This window comes from Eleutherodactylus coqui, chromosome 4 (assembly GCF_035609145.1).
Source record: "Eleutherodactylus coqui strain aEleCoq1 chromosome 4, aEleCoq1.hap1, whole genome shotgun sequence".
NCBI lineage: Eukaryota > Metazoa > Chordata > Amphibia > Anura > Eleutherodactylidae > Eleutherodactylus > Eleutherodactylus coqui.
The window spans coordinates 184,697,640-184,710,684 of record NC_089840.1 but is presented as its reverse complement, the minus strand read 5'-3'; the positions used below and the strand labels follow the sequence as shown (position 1 = coordinate 184,710,684).

Below are 13,045 nucleotides of genomic sequence, written 5' to 3'. Positions count from 1 at the left end.
ATGATGTTGTTTGCATTTTGTGTGCCTGAGCTTACTGTGCCAGCTGGGACTTACAGCAACCCATTTGCTCACTAATCACAGGGGATCAGCTGCTTCCAAAGCTCCAAACAGACTGCATGGAGACAGATATTGCTGCCTGTAGCCCCGCACTGTGATTACCTATCACTTGCTTGTCAGTCTCATTCATCTAATTACTTGTCAATATGTATTCAAATGGACAGTGGATTTAAAAAAAAAATCCTTTTTTGTAATTTGCAATATAGTACATAATACTGCAAAGCGTCTACATTTATAGTAAGAATGTCTCCTATTGAAAAGGCCATCCATAAATAAATTTATTTTTTCTCTATATTATACTTTGACATTAAAATCCTTCTCCCATCTTAAGAATTGTCCATAGAAATAGCTAATTTTGTAAGCTATGTATACATATAACTCAATGACCCTTATTTATGAATATTGCAGTATATTGCGCCTATTCTTTATAGAACTTGACAGTCTTACATCGTCCCAAATTTACAAATGTGGCGCACAGACTTGTAAATTTGACGTATGCCAACAATAGGAAAGATGCACCAAAAATGCCCCCATTTCCACATAGCACCGCTGTGTGCGCCAACAATGCATGAATTTGAATTCCAAAATATATTTTGCACCACAAATTAAATGCTTTATGTACTAATATAAAAAAAATTAGCCGGCAGTCTGTTTAGTAATTTTAACACATAAAATGAGGGCAAAACATTAAAAAACACCCTGTCGATGTAATTTGCACCATAAAATGTGCCAATTATAACATAACACCAAAATTGCATCAGTTTGCATTCGGAAATATGTTTTGCTCCAAAGATTTTATTCTGAATCATCTACCAATATAAAATAATTTGTCAAGAGCCAAAATAATGATAAAACAATGCAAGCAAAATCAAGGGAAAAACATATGCATGTAGTTAGAAGTGCGCAAAAAATGCGCCAAAACAAGTGTGCATCAAAAATTTGCACCAGATGCCTCTTCCTCTTCCTTTACACCAACTTTGATTAGGTTTTATTAGCGCCACTTTTTGGTGACACTCTCTTGTAATAAATAATGTTTCATAAATAGGGGTCAATATACCCATACTTCATCATAGATGCTTAAGATTCCACAGTGCTGCTTAGGTACCTGAAAGCCAAGAGACTCCTCTTGGCCGTCCTAATTAAGGTGGGAAGCAAAGTAGGTGCTTACATTGGATAACTTAACTTGAGATTCCCTTTGATGGATCCACAAAGGACCTGATTTAAAATTTATTATTCAAATGCTTTATTAGCGAAGATGACTGATAAACCTACAACTATTTGCATACTGACATCAATACATAGTTATAGTGTTAAGTCATAGAACCAGTTTCTAAAGCTTTTTGTCTTTAGACTCACATATCAGAGTCTTTTGATAGATTTTTGTTGTACCAAACAATTCAGTAGATTTGAGGAGCTCACCAAGTAATATTGTATATTATAATCTGTAGTCAACAGGCCATGATAGTAAAAAAAAAACTCACTTTAAAGTGAAGCATACACATTGAGGCCCAATACAATAAAGCACCCACTGGATAGTCACTTGACTTTGGACCCTGGAAAGTCCAACACTGCCATCAGCATGTTTTTGTAGACCACATGTGCACACAAATGGAAGTAAATAATCTCCACAGTTTTTTCACAAATACTTTTGATTAATGTAAACTGTTCATTCATTGCTAGTTTGTGCCCTAATGGTTTTGTGAAATACCAAACTATTCATCTACTATTTATGACCACCATTTGGCAAGGATTTTCACTCTTCCAGATTTGTTATAGATTGGGTGTTGAAAATTCGAGCACATCTAAAACGTCTGAAGTCAAAAAGTTATTTCAGGCATTTTAAATTGATGACCTATTCCCTGGATAGGTCTTCAGTTGTTGATGGAAAGGGGTTCCCCACTTAGGACCTTTGTCCATCAGTTGATTGTCATGTTGTGTCGTGACCATAAAAGAAGCATGAATTCCAATGAGAGTGAAGCTAGCCTCCAACTTTCTGCCATGACCATTGATGATCCGGACAAACAGTTGATGGCTAGGTTTCCTAAGGGATGGATCCCTGTCCATCAACTACTAATGACGTATCCAAAGATTGGGTCATCAGTTTAAAAAGCTTGGAATACTTTGGTATTAAACTTTTAAGAGGAAACAGTTTAAAGGCGTTCGTAGTGCCATAGAAACCCATCTAAAGGCATACAGATCAATGCATCTAAATAGATAGTAAAGACATAAAATATTATGTATAACAACAGCATGTGATACACATAACCAGTCAGACTTCATCTCGCATTTTATATTGGAGGAATTCATTTTCACGGTCCTCAGTCTTTTGAAAAGTTGATATCATATTTGTGTTTAGAGGTGGTATTTGATCTTGTTACACACCTCTACTGCATATCCACCATCCTTCTACATGATGTCTACTTAGTGTCTTAGAATGTATTAATGTATGGGTTATCAGTAAGATCTATAGTAAATATGGTGGTCATTTTCTTAGCCTTACAGCCTTATATTTTCAGATGACATCAGTTTTATGTACAGTAACAATTCTACAGCTAATTATTAAACCCACATTGCAACCTATTTATATTACTTGCTATGACAGTGAGAAAATATACCCATGTTACAGAAAAGCTTTGGACTCAACTTTCATGTTGCCTATCTGAAGGCCTGATGGTTTGACCAGCTGCACTGGACAGCTCCGAGGAGCTGTATTCTGTGAGATCTACTCCCTTGACTTCCTTCCCTGTGTGTGCCAGTAATGAATGCTGTACTGTGAGATGGATTACACTAGCACCTGTCACATATCATGCATTCAGGGCTACCCTGTATAACATGCTCCAGACCAGGACCTATAAAATGGATTTTAAAAGGATCTGGCAATGCAGTTGTAAAAATGAAACATATGTACATAATGTGACTAACGCAATAAATGTCCCACTCTTGCATAGCCTAAAACAAGCCTAAGACATAGTTCATCATGAGTTTCTTATAGTAAAAGTTATTAAAGTTAAAAGCTGCAAAAATATTGTTTGAAACATTAAATTTGGGTTATATGTCTTTTCTTTAACTGAAAATAGATGCATCCTAGCTGACATGTCCATATTTGAGCGTATCTGTAGTACAGCCCCATGTATTTCTGGAATCATTACCAAGCTTTACTCTAACTTTATTATGCCTATAGGTAAACTTCCCTACATGTTTAATGGGAAGGCGAACATGAGTGATGAGTTTCGGGTCTCAGAATGGCATAAAATTGACACTTCAACCGCTAAACTTTTCGTCAACATATCAATTATAGAAAGGGGCTCTAAACTTTTGATGCAATGGTACTTCACTCCCCGGAGACAGACTTGTATGTTCCATGTGGTGTCGGGTCTTTGCTTTCAAGGCTGTGGGTGTGAAGGCACCTTTTCACATGTTTGGTGGAATTCGCCCTAGGCTTCGTTATTTCTGGTTTGGGGTGTACTCCTTGATATTCACCATTACAGACTTAAACTGCGCACATTCTCTTTGGAGGCATTTCTAGGTAGGGTTTCCCTGTGTTTTGTCTCTGCTCATATAGTAACAGCATGATCCTGGAGGAAAATATCGGTCAGCCTTGACCTTGCCAAAATGAAATAGTCTTGGATAATGGTCAATGAGAAGCTAGCTGCCATCCTTACCGATTGTGAGAAACTTTTTGAAAGAATTTGAACTTCCTGGTACCAATATTCACTGCACTCAGTCCCATGTTCTCCCAATGAACGTTAGCCAGCCAATGTTAGTGTTTCTTCCACCACTCCTACCTTACTTGTAATCTGGATTGCTTACCCCCTTAATCGAAGTCACGGATTGACTATACAATTTCCTTGCATTCTTTCTTTTGGTCACTTTGCCCATCATTCCTTCTTCCCCCATCTACTCCTTCTAGTTTCCGTCTCGTTACCCCTTAACTTCATGTTGAAACTCTTTTATCCTCTTTTTAAGGGACCCTTTCTTTGACGACATCAGGGTGCTCTTTTATATCTCGCAGCTTATTGTCTTTTATGATCTTTCAATTCTCTTATTATTGGTCCCTATAATTATTTTATGATGGAATTGCTTAGATTGTTTGTATACTTTACTTTAAGGAAAACTTTTATGAAAACCAAAGCTGGGTTATAAATTAGGGTGGACTGAATTTCCATGGGGGTGAAGGGTGATATTTCTTACAGGAAAGCAGAATTAGTATGACACCCTGGTAATAGTATCCCTCAATTTCAGGGCCAGAGCTTTAGATATGATAACATAACAAGTTCCAGGTCTTGTTAGAAATATTTTGTTTCAAAGGCTGGGTTCCCACACGACGTATTCCCTGCCGAAATCTCAGGGTTTGGCCACAGCGAAAAACCGTGAGATTTCCACCGGGAAAGCGCTGCTTCAAAACCTGTGGCACTCAGCTGCGGGTTTTGAAGCGGCTTGGCGGCACGCTTTTCCGTTGCGGCCGGTGCTCCTATAGAGTAGAGCGCGGCCAGAGCGGTAAAAAAAAAAAGAATGGACATGCTGCGGCCGGCAAATCCATGCCGCAACGCCGGCTTCTACCTGCTTTGCTGCGACAGATTCGCTGTCCCGTATGGACGAACTTTCTGAGAAATCTTGTCCACATGGCTGGTAATCCTGGGATTAGCAGCCGCAGGTGGATCTGCCGTGGCGCAATTCCAGACGGAATTTCCGTGGCAAATCCACCGTGTGTGAACCCAGCCTAAGGAGTCCCACATCTTGTCATGTGTCCTTATTGAGTTGATAAAAGGGGAAGCCACTTGAAGTTCTTATTAACATGATAGCCACATGGGCACCTGGTTGAATGCAGTTAAACCAATTATTTTAGTGCTATTAAAGCATCCTTAAAGAGTTGCTGCACTTTTTAAAAACTTTTAACATGCCAGACCTACATGTCAAACATTTTGATCAGTGGGAGTCCATCTTCAGATCCTAAGAGAAGCTGACAGACAATGAAGACAGCGGACAGGATATAGTGTTCAAGTGATCTTAGTATCCAGTCCCCCACTGTTCAAAACTTTTGATATGTTACTTTGACATGTCAAAAGTTTTTAATCCAAATAAGGAAGATGGAACAATACCTCTGCAGTGGCACCTATTAGATGGCAGCATTCCTGCAAACCTTTACACAGGTCTTTGGAACAATGACTGGGAATTGAAAACCAAGCCAGAATCCATACACACACAGCTATTTCAGGGTATTTGCCCCTCATCAGTGTGCAGAAGGATTCTCGCTTGGTTAATGAGAGGCCTATGATGTGAGTCGGGAGGGGTATCATCACTCCTTAAGGAGAGCACCTAGAAGGTGAGAGAGGAGCGTTATAAGGAAAAAGTGCAGTTACTCTTTAAGCATTTTTGCTAGGGATGTCAGATGTAACTTAAAGGTTTATAGCTTGTAAATTTTAAAATTTGATCAGAAGGCAGGAGAATCCAGTCTCAGCACTTGCTTAATAGTCATTTGTGAGTAGTTCGTATGACTATTACTAGTACATACAAGCAGGCCAATACTAGTACATACGAGCATACTATTCCCAACTCAGCTTTTGCTAGTTATGAAAATGGGCTCACAAACAGACAGATCTACAAATAACAATACCAGAAACAAGAGAGTTGTACACTTTGCAAAATCCTGTTTTGTAAGGTCCCTGATGATAAACTGTTCAAAGGGTATCCCATTAGGGTCTTCTTCCATCTGCTATAATCTAGTTGGACATGTTATGTCCTCTTGAAACACACAGAAGAAAAAACAACAGGGGCAACACATTTTAGCCAGATGACAAGGAGTCAACCTAGTGTAGAGGTGACGCTTGGCTGAAATGCCTCACCTCTACACCAGGTTGACTTCTTGTCTCCTATCCAATGCACCAATATATCCCTCTGTTTCTTCTTCTGACTGTCTATTATGGAAAGCTACGCTTGTCCATTGGGGAGGTTACTGCTTGCTAAGACAGAAACACCTGCTCATTGTACCACCTTCCATTTTACACTATGGAGCGCAATTCTTTTGTCTCTGTCTAGAAACTAAGACCCTCTTTGTAGCCGCTCTCTACGCTAATAGATGAGTGTCCTGAATGGAGGATCATATCAATTAAGATAAAATTCCCTATTAAGATATTTCAAAATTGCTTTTCTAAACCAGACAACCCATGAAAATTCTGAATTTAAAGTCAGCTGTAGAAAACTAAGTAGCTCCTTAGGACTTACAGAAGGAGCTATAACGAGCTTCTAACAACTAGAAACACTGGATATCACAGGAGATTTTCTACCATGTTGGAAAATCTTGGATAGAACCAAACCTTCTCAACTCCTCTCTGTCTCTCTATGGTCAGCTTTAAGGATTATATTCATATTCCATATAAACACTTCTGCTAATATAATTATTAAATATATACCTACAGATCTGGACTAAGGAGAGATAAAGAGTAGGTAAAAAAATAGGGTAGTCATTTTTTACGTTAATTACAATTTTTACAAACTCTATAGTCAACCTCTCGTCAGCAGTTTTAGTGTCCCTCAAACCAAAAAAATATATATAAATCTACAATTGGAAATTCTATAAGTATGATGGGAGATGGATTTGGAGACAGCTGGCATGCCCCTTTTGTACGCTCTATGTACCATGAGTAACATGTAATAACACAGTGTAGATGACATAGCTTTATAGTATGCACGGTCTTAAGAGTGCTAATCCTTAACACTCATTAACTCATGATCTTTTAGCCTTGAGTAAGTCAGTTTTAGAGTTTGCATCCCTTTGGCAAGCTATGTATATTGTCTCACAAGACTTTCAATACTCGTAAAATGCATTTACTTCAGAATTGTCAAATTATGATGTAGAATTGATTATTTCAATATAAAGAAGTGAGCTCAACCAATGGAGAACAGAATGGAATAATCTAAGCGATTAGCACCACATAATGAAACCATCTATCGAAAAGTGTATTATAGGGACTGACAACAAATATTGGCAAAATAAACAATAGTACTTACAGGAATGATTTGGGGGAAATGGAGCAAATAGTAATTTGTCAAGTAAAATTCATATAATTTTGGTGACTTGAACTTGTATAAATGAAATATTAACCCTTTCCAATCCACTGTCTGATATCTAAAGACATTATGATTTAAGGCTGTACAGCTCCGATGTTGGAAGACGGCAGTCGGGGTTCTCTTACTGTATATTGCCAGCCTTTCTGCTTTCGGAGCCTATCCAACGTGTCACCTCATGCAGTACAGGCTTTAGCCAGCATATAGCGCCATTGTAGAACGGCATAAAAGGAGTAAGCCCCTAGGAAAGCCAGGATACAAATTGGATTGGAAAAGGTTAACAAATATTTTGAATGAATGTAATCTGAGTGCATTTTAGGATCCATATTACAGCCTTGACACCCAGACATTCTGAACACTATGTTTCTATGATCTAAATTTGGTTCACTTGAACTTTGTTGCGTCTGGGCCTCGCGGCCATAATACACGTACTAAAATGTTGGCACATTACAGCCATCTAAAGCCACTTTCACATACTGAAGAACTGCTCAGTATTTTGCATCCATAGTTATAATCCAAGACCACAAGTAAAGGGTTAACGCAGAAAAAAATCATCATGGACTGATTTATACTTCACTTTTTTTTGCACCCCTGGTTTTGCCTTAAAAGTATGGACACAACGTACTGACCAAATCTGCATTGTGTGAAAGTGGTCCAAGGCTAGTTTCAGATGAGAGTATTATAACACATATAAAATATGGATCTTAATAACGGAAGTGTTATAGATGAGATTCCAAAATCAGTATTTCTTTAGTATTTGATCAGTATTTTCCCAATAAAAAAAAATAGAAGTACAGTGGCAAACATGCAAAAAATATGCACTGACATGTTTAAAAAAGAAAGGCTGTGAAAAATACGGCCTAAAAGCAGCCTAAGGCCGACTTCACATGAGCGTGCAACTTCTTGGCGCTATGACTGAGATTTTTTGCGCGCATCTTGGCGTATTTCGCTGTACTTTTTCTGCCCACAGGTCATGTTTTTTTTGCATGAAGGATACAACACTGATTGAAATGGCGAATTCATCTAATGAGCTCTAGCAGAATTACACTGTGTTTCATGCATCTCCTTGCTTATTGTGTGACTCCTATAGGGGACCTTTGGTACACAAATATGCTGAAAAATAGAACATGTTCTATCATTTTTTGTGCGGCTCTGAAATGCGTGAGAAAAAATACGGAAATCTTAGCCAACCCATTGACATCAGATATGTCCCTATGAGGCCGGCTTTATGCTTCCTTTACAAATATAGATTCTATACCCAGTCACACTGATAACCCAAAATGTATTAACATATTGAGCCATCTATTCACATGTACACAATTATATTATATGGGGATGTATGCAATTCCTCCCATCATAGCTCATTTCTGCTATTCCTCAAAATGACATTTTTGTTCCCATTCATTCCATGACAATGGTGGGATGGGGGACATTTTTAGGCAAGTCCTGATTAGATCCAATAGGTTTCATTTTTTGTATTCATTTACATTTTGTGACACCCAGCAGTAAAGTATAAAATTACTTAAAGTATGGAAATGAGGATTTGTATATTGCTACTTGGTTATTCTGTAGAGTTTCCTATGTCGGAAATTTGTTTAACAGCGATAGGGGAGTGGGATGCTTGGAAAGATCCTCTGGACTGCTATGAGGCAATAATAGATCTCTGAGTCACAGTATCCCGGCTTGGGAGCTATTTGGTTACATACCTTTTATGGATCCTGCTCAGCTGGGATATCTGTATCTGCATTATACATCCCATCTATTCTTAGGTGGCACTTCAAGCCGAGTGAACAGGCAAGATTACAATTACCTTACAATTACTTCAATCAACACTATTTTGCTATTTTTTTTCATTAGTTTGACCTTAGGAAAAATAAGGCTTATTATTTGTCTCTTTTCTTCCTCCCAGAGCCTTCAAGCAGCTGCACTAGAAAAAGTTGGGAAAAATGGCTTATACTGTATCCCTCGCTGGACCCGGCCCGTGGGGATTCCGTCTGCAAGGAGGAAAGGACTTTAACATGCCCTTGACCATCTCTAGAGTAAGTCTAAAGCGTTGAGACATGTTATAGTGTGGAAGACGCCTTGAGTGAGCTATGCGTGTCGGATATAAGGACATGATATTCCATGGGGCAAAATGTGTTTGGAATAAAGAATATTTATGGGCTTTGCAAAATGTACTAGAAGTTTGGAGAGTGGAAAAATACATAGAATTTAGTTAACTCTTTTTTTCTGTTGTATATACTAGAAATAGTCTTAAGTAGTCACAAGCGTATTAAGGAATTGTAATTTTAAGTTGCTCAAATGTAGAATTTGTTCCAGCTGTGGCAGAGCTAATATTGTCATTTGGAACAATTTAATGGGATTATATGTTTTCTGAAGTTTTCATAGGACTAATTTATTTTATGAGTTATCTTGGAACATGAAAGAAAGAGATGACTAATTCAACTCTGCTACATCAGTAATAGTAATTATAGGGCATGCAACAAACGTAAATAGAATTGTAAAGAACATTGATTGTTATTTGTGTCTAGTGTGTCATAATCAGATGACACGCTCGCAATGATAAACATTAAGGGCATCTATGATAACTTAGATGGTCGTTGTGTTACTTAGTGAGGAGTCTATTTAAGGTCAGTCTCACACGACCGTATTTGAATTACGGATTCAGCACTCGCTATCCATGCGGATGATCTGCAGTAAAATGCAGGCATTGAAAGGCATGTATGTTCAATTTTTTCCTTCACACTTGCAAAAACAAATTGCGTATTCCACAAGCAGAAGAAAAATTGCAGCGTGCTCTATTTTACTGCGAAATCCACACAGACGGCCTCCATTGAAGTCAATGGAGGCGTCCAACCCGCAGCTCATACACAATTAACATTGCGTCTGGGCTGCAATGTACCTGCATCCTCACTAAGCAACGCCGCGGGAAATACAAGTAAAGAAAAAAAAACATGCACTGTACATGACCGCAATAAGGTACTTGCAGTACGCAGGGTCACCGGTTCACAGCCGGAGTCTGTTGCAGGCCTCCCACATGTGGAATCCAACCCGTTACTGTGAGCCCGGCCGAAGACTCAAAATTATATATTTTTGTTCTGCTTTATCTTTTTTCAGCGGTATGGCTGTTGTTGAAGTTCCCCCTTCAGTTTTTACCCAGCTTTTCCAGACAAGTGTATCTCAGCTACTTTGGGGAAGCAGAAGCAGAGAATGTACTACTGCATATCCATTTAGGAGCCTGAGAAAGCTGGGTGACACTCCTGAAGGTTACAAGAATGGAGACTGGATGGCTCCCTAAAAAATAAAAGAAATGGCTGAAAAGCATTTTAAATAAATAGGCAGAAGAGGAAGACATTTTTTTTCATGCTCTTTAAAGATCCGGGGCAAAAAAATGGTTCAAAGGGGTTTCCAGTTCTTAAATAATGATGATCTATCCTGAGGACATATCATCAATAGCTGATCAGTAAGGAGGGGCCACTCGGGACCTCAGCCAATCAGTTGTCCACCAGGCTGCTTTTATCATGTGCTAAGCAGGAAGCAGATAGCTCCATACAATGTGCAGTGGCCTACTGCGGTATTGCAGACACAGCTCCCAACTCTTTGATCTATCACAACCGATCAGCTATTGATGACTGATCCATTTTTTGATAAATAGAACATATACTTAAAAATCAAATTGCATCAGGTGTGACTATGACATTAGCAAGAAGCAGATTGGATGCTCTTTAGGTCTTATCAGTATATGACAGGTTCAATTTATTCGGTATATTCACCACCATTTATATTGGCGTTAACGTAAATGTTGTTTTCTGATCATGTGAAATAAATGTGTATTTTAGATTGAATTCTTTACTAACCAGTTTATTCCAAACTGCTGAAAACATAAGTAATTTGTAGTGAATGATCAACCTTTAATCAATGGCTGTCTGGGCCCCAGCGGTGGTCTGTCATAGTTTTGTCTAGCTATTCTCCTGTATGACTATTACAGATGTCATGTGATACATCAGGTTAGTAAATGTCGCCAGCTTCAAAGGTCAACATGCATCTACAGCTAAAACATACATAGATTCTTTTTAGATTGTGTGGAAGAGTCTTAGTGGCCGTTTTCACAGAACAATCTCATTCAATGAAAATACAGCGAATGATTGAATGACGAATGAGAATTCATTCTTTTCTTGTTTGTCATTCATTTTATACAAGCATAAAAAATGGTAGTTCACTCATTCGCACATCATTGCATGTGAACAGCAATTGTTTAGCTGTTCACGTTCACTGGTATGGAGAATGTGACCAGCTGAACGATTTGCGAATGCAATTCTGAATAAAATGACAAAATCTGCCTGCATTACCCGGCTGAATGAACGAACTCTGTCATCGTCCGCTCGTGTAAATGGAGCCTAAGGCCAACGTCATATAGGCATAAGCACTTGTATGTGTTAATTTGCACTGCGTATTTGTGCGATGGGTGTTGCATTTCTGCGAGCCCCCGTGCCTCTTTTTTGCATGTGTATTTGCATGCACAAAAAGGTACGTAATTATATTCCCATTGATTGCAATGGGTAATTAGTGTAATTACTTCGGTATGTGCTATTTTGCTGCAAATTATTTTTTGTGAATGAATGCGAGGTAAAAAAAATTGTTGCACATCCTATTTTTTCGTGTCCCTCGGAACTCATCGCCTCCCATTGCTTTCAATGGGACAAATACATTGTATGCTGTGCGATGTGATGTTTCCCATTAAAACCAATGGCAAACACTTGCCGATCCTCCAATGCATGTGATGCAAGCGCTGGATGTTCAGAACTTCAGAGAAGTGATGCGAGGAGTTTTTGCATGAAAAACTCCTTCCATCTGTGGGTAAAATGCATGTTGAAAAGCTCCATATTGGGCCGGATTTCTCGACCTGATATCGTGCTCACCTGTGGGAAGGTAGACTTAGGCCGCCTACACGCATAGTTTTCTATGGAAATTCTGCAACATTTACAGTTCAAGTTATGTGAAGGAGATTTTTAAAAAATCTTTACGCGGAGTGAAAAATTTCTGCACTAAATCTGAAGCGTTTTTGAAAAATGCTGCAAATTCTGAATCCACACCACGCTTATTTATGCTACCAATTTCAACCAAAAACTGCATTTGGCTTTATACACACAAGTGTATGCATTTTTACAGTTGCTCATACGCGATGTTAATTCGCATGAATGGACAATTTTCCGCAATCAAGTCCCTGACTCAATTAGCGTTTTCTCATCCCTTCGCATGGCCTGGCATGACGTATTAGTGAAAAAATACACAGCAGGCTTTTTCAGGCTGTACTACGCAGCATATCACGCATCTTCTTGCGTATCACACACGCATTTGTGCACCCCCATTGACTCCTATGGGGACTTTTGGTGCGCAAAGGTGCGGGGAAAAAGACCATGCTGCATTTTTTTTGCATGGAAATGTGAATGAGCCCATCGAAATCAATGGCTTTATTAAATTTTACGTGAGCGAATACAGCGGCAAATATATGTGAAGGAGCTACTAACTGTATGGCACTTATTTGATGGCTTTCGTCCAAGATATTCCGTTGGGTCTTAGTGTGTAGTTTTTATATTTGCACAATTGTGGAGATATTTACGACAATTTAGGCGATGATTTCTGTACCAACTTTTTTTATTAGTATTTGTGTTATTGAGTATCTATTTATGATGACAATTTAATACTGGTAAAAAGACATATCTTTCTCCTTGGCCACACTATGGTACTATCTACTACTGCTTCTGTTTGTGCCCCATCTGTATTATCTGTGTGATCATGATGATTACAGGTCATAAAAAGGTGCTTTTTATTATTATCTGTTTTGTTCCGCATTTTGGTAGATAGGTAGTGTTTGCATTTCAGAAGATGCAAATGGTATGTGAGGTAACTTTGTAGTTTAACC

The 13,045-nt window shown here is 38.6% G+C and overlaps 1 protein-coding gene across 3 annotated transcripts in view; it reads left to right on the top strand.

Annotated features, from left to right (window-relative positions):
* Window positions 1-13,045, top strand: part of LDB3 (LIM domain binding 3) — a 93,813-nt gene that overhangs the window by 219 nt on the left and 80,549 nt on the right. For 2 of the 3 annotated variants that reach the window (XM_066600462.1, XM_066600460.1), the window contains exon 2: window positions 9,032-9,161. In XM_066600462.1, the coding sequence (XP_066456559.1) occupies window positions 9,069-9,161 (93 nt within the window). In that variant the 5' untranslated portion in view covers window positions 9,032-9,068. Of the gene's footprint in view, window positions 1-8,872; window positions 8,917-9,031; window positions 9,162-13,045 lie in introns of those variants that run through there. The other variant, XM_066600461.1, reaches the window with a different exon arrangement.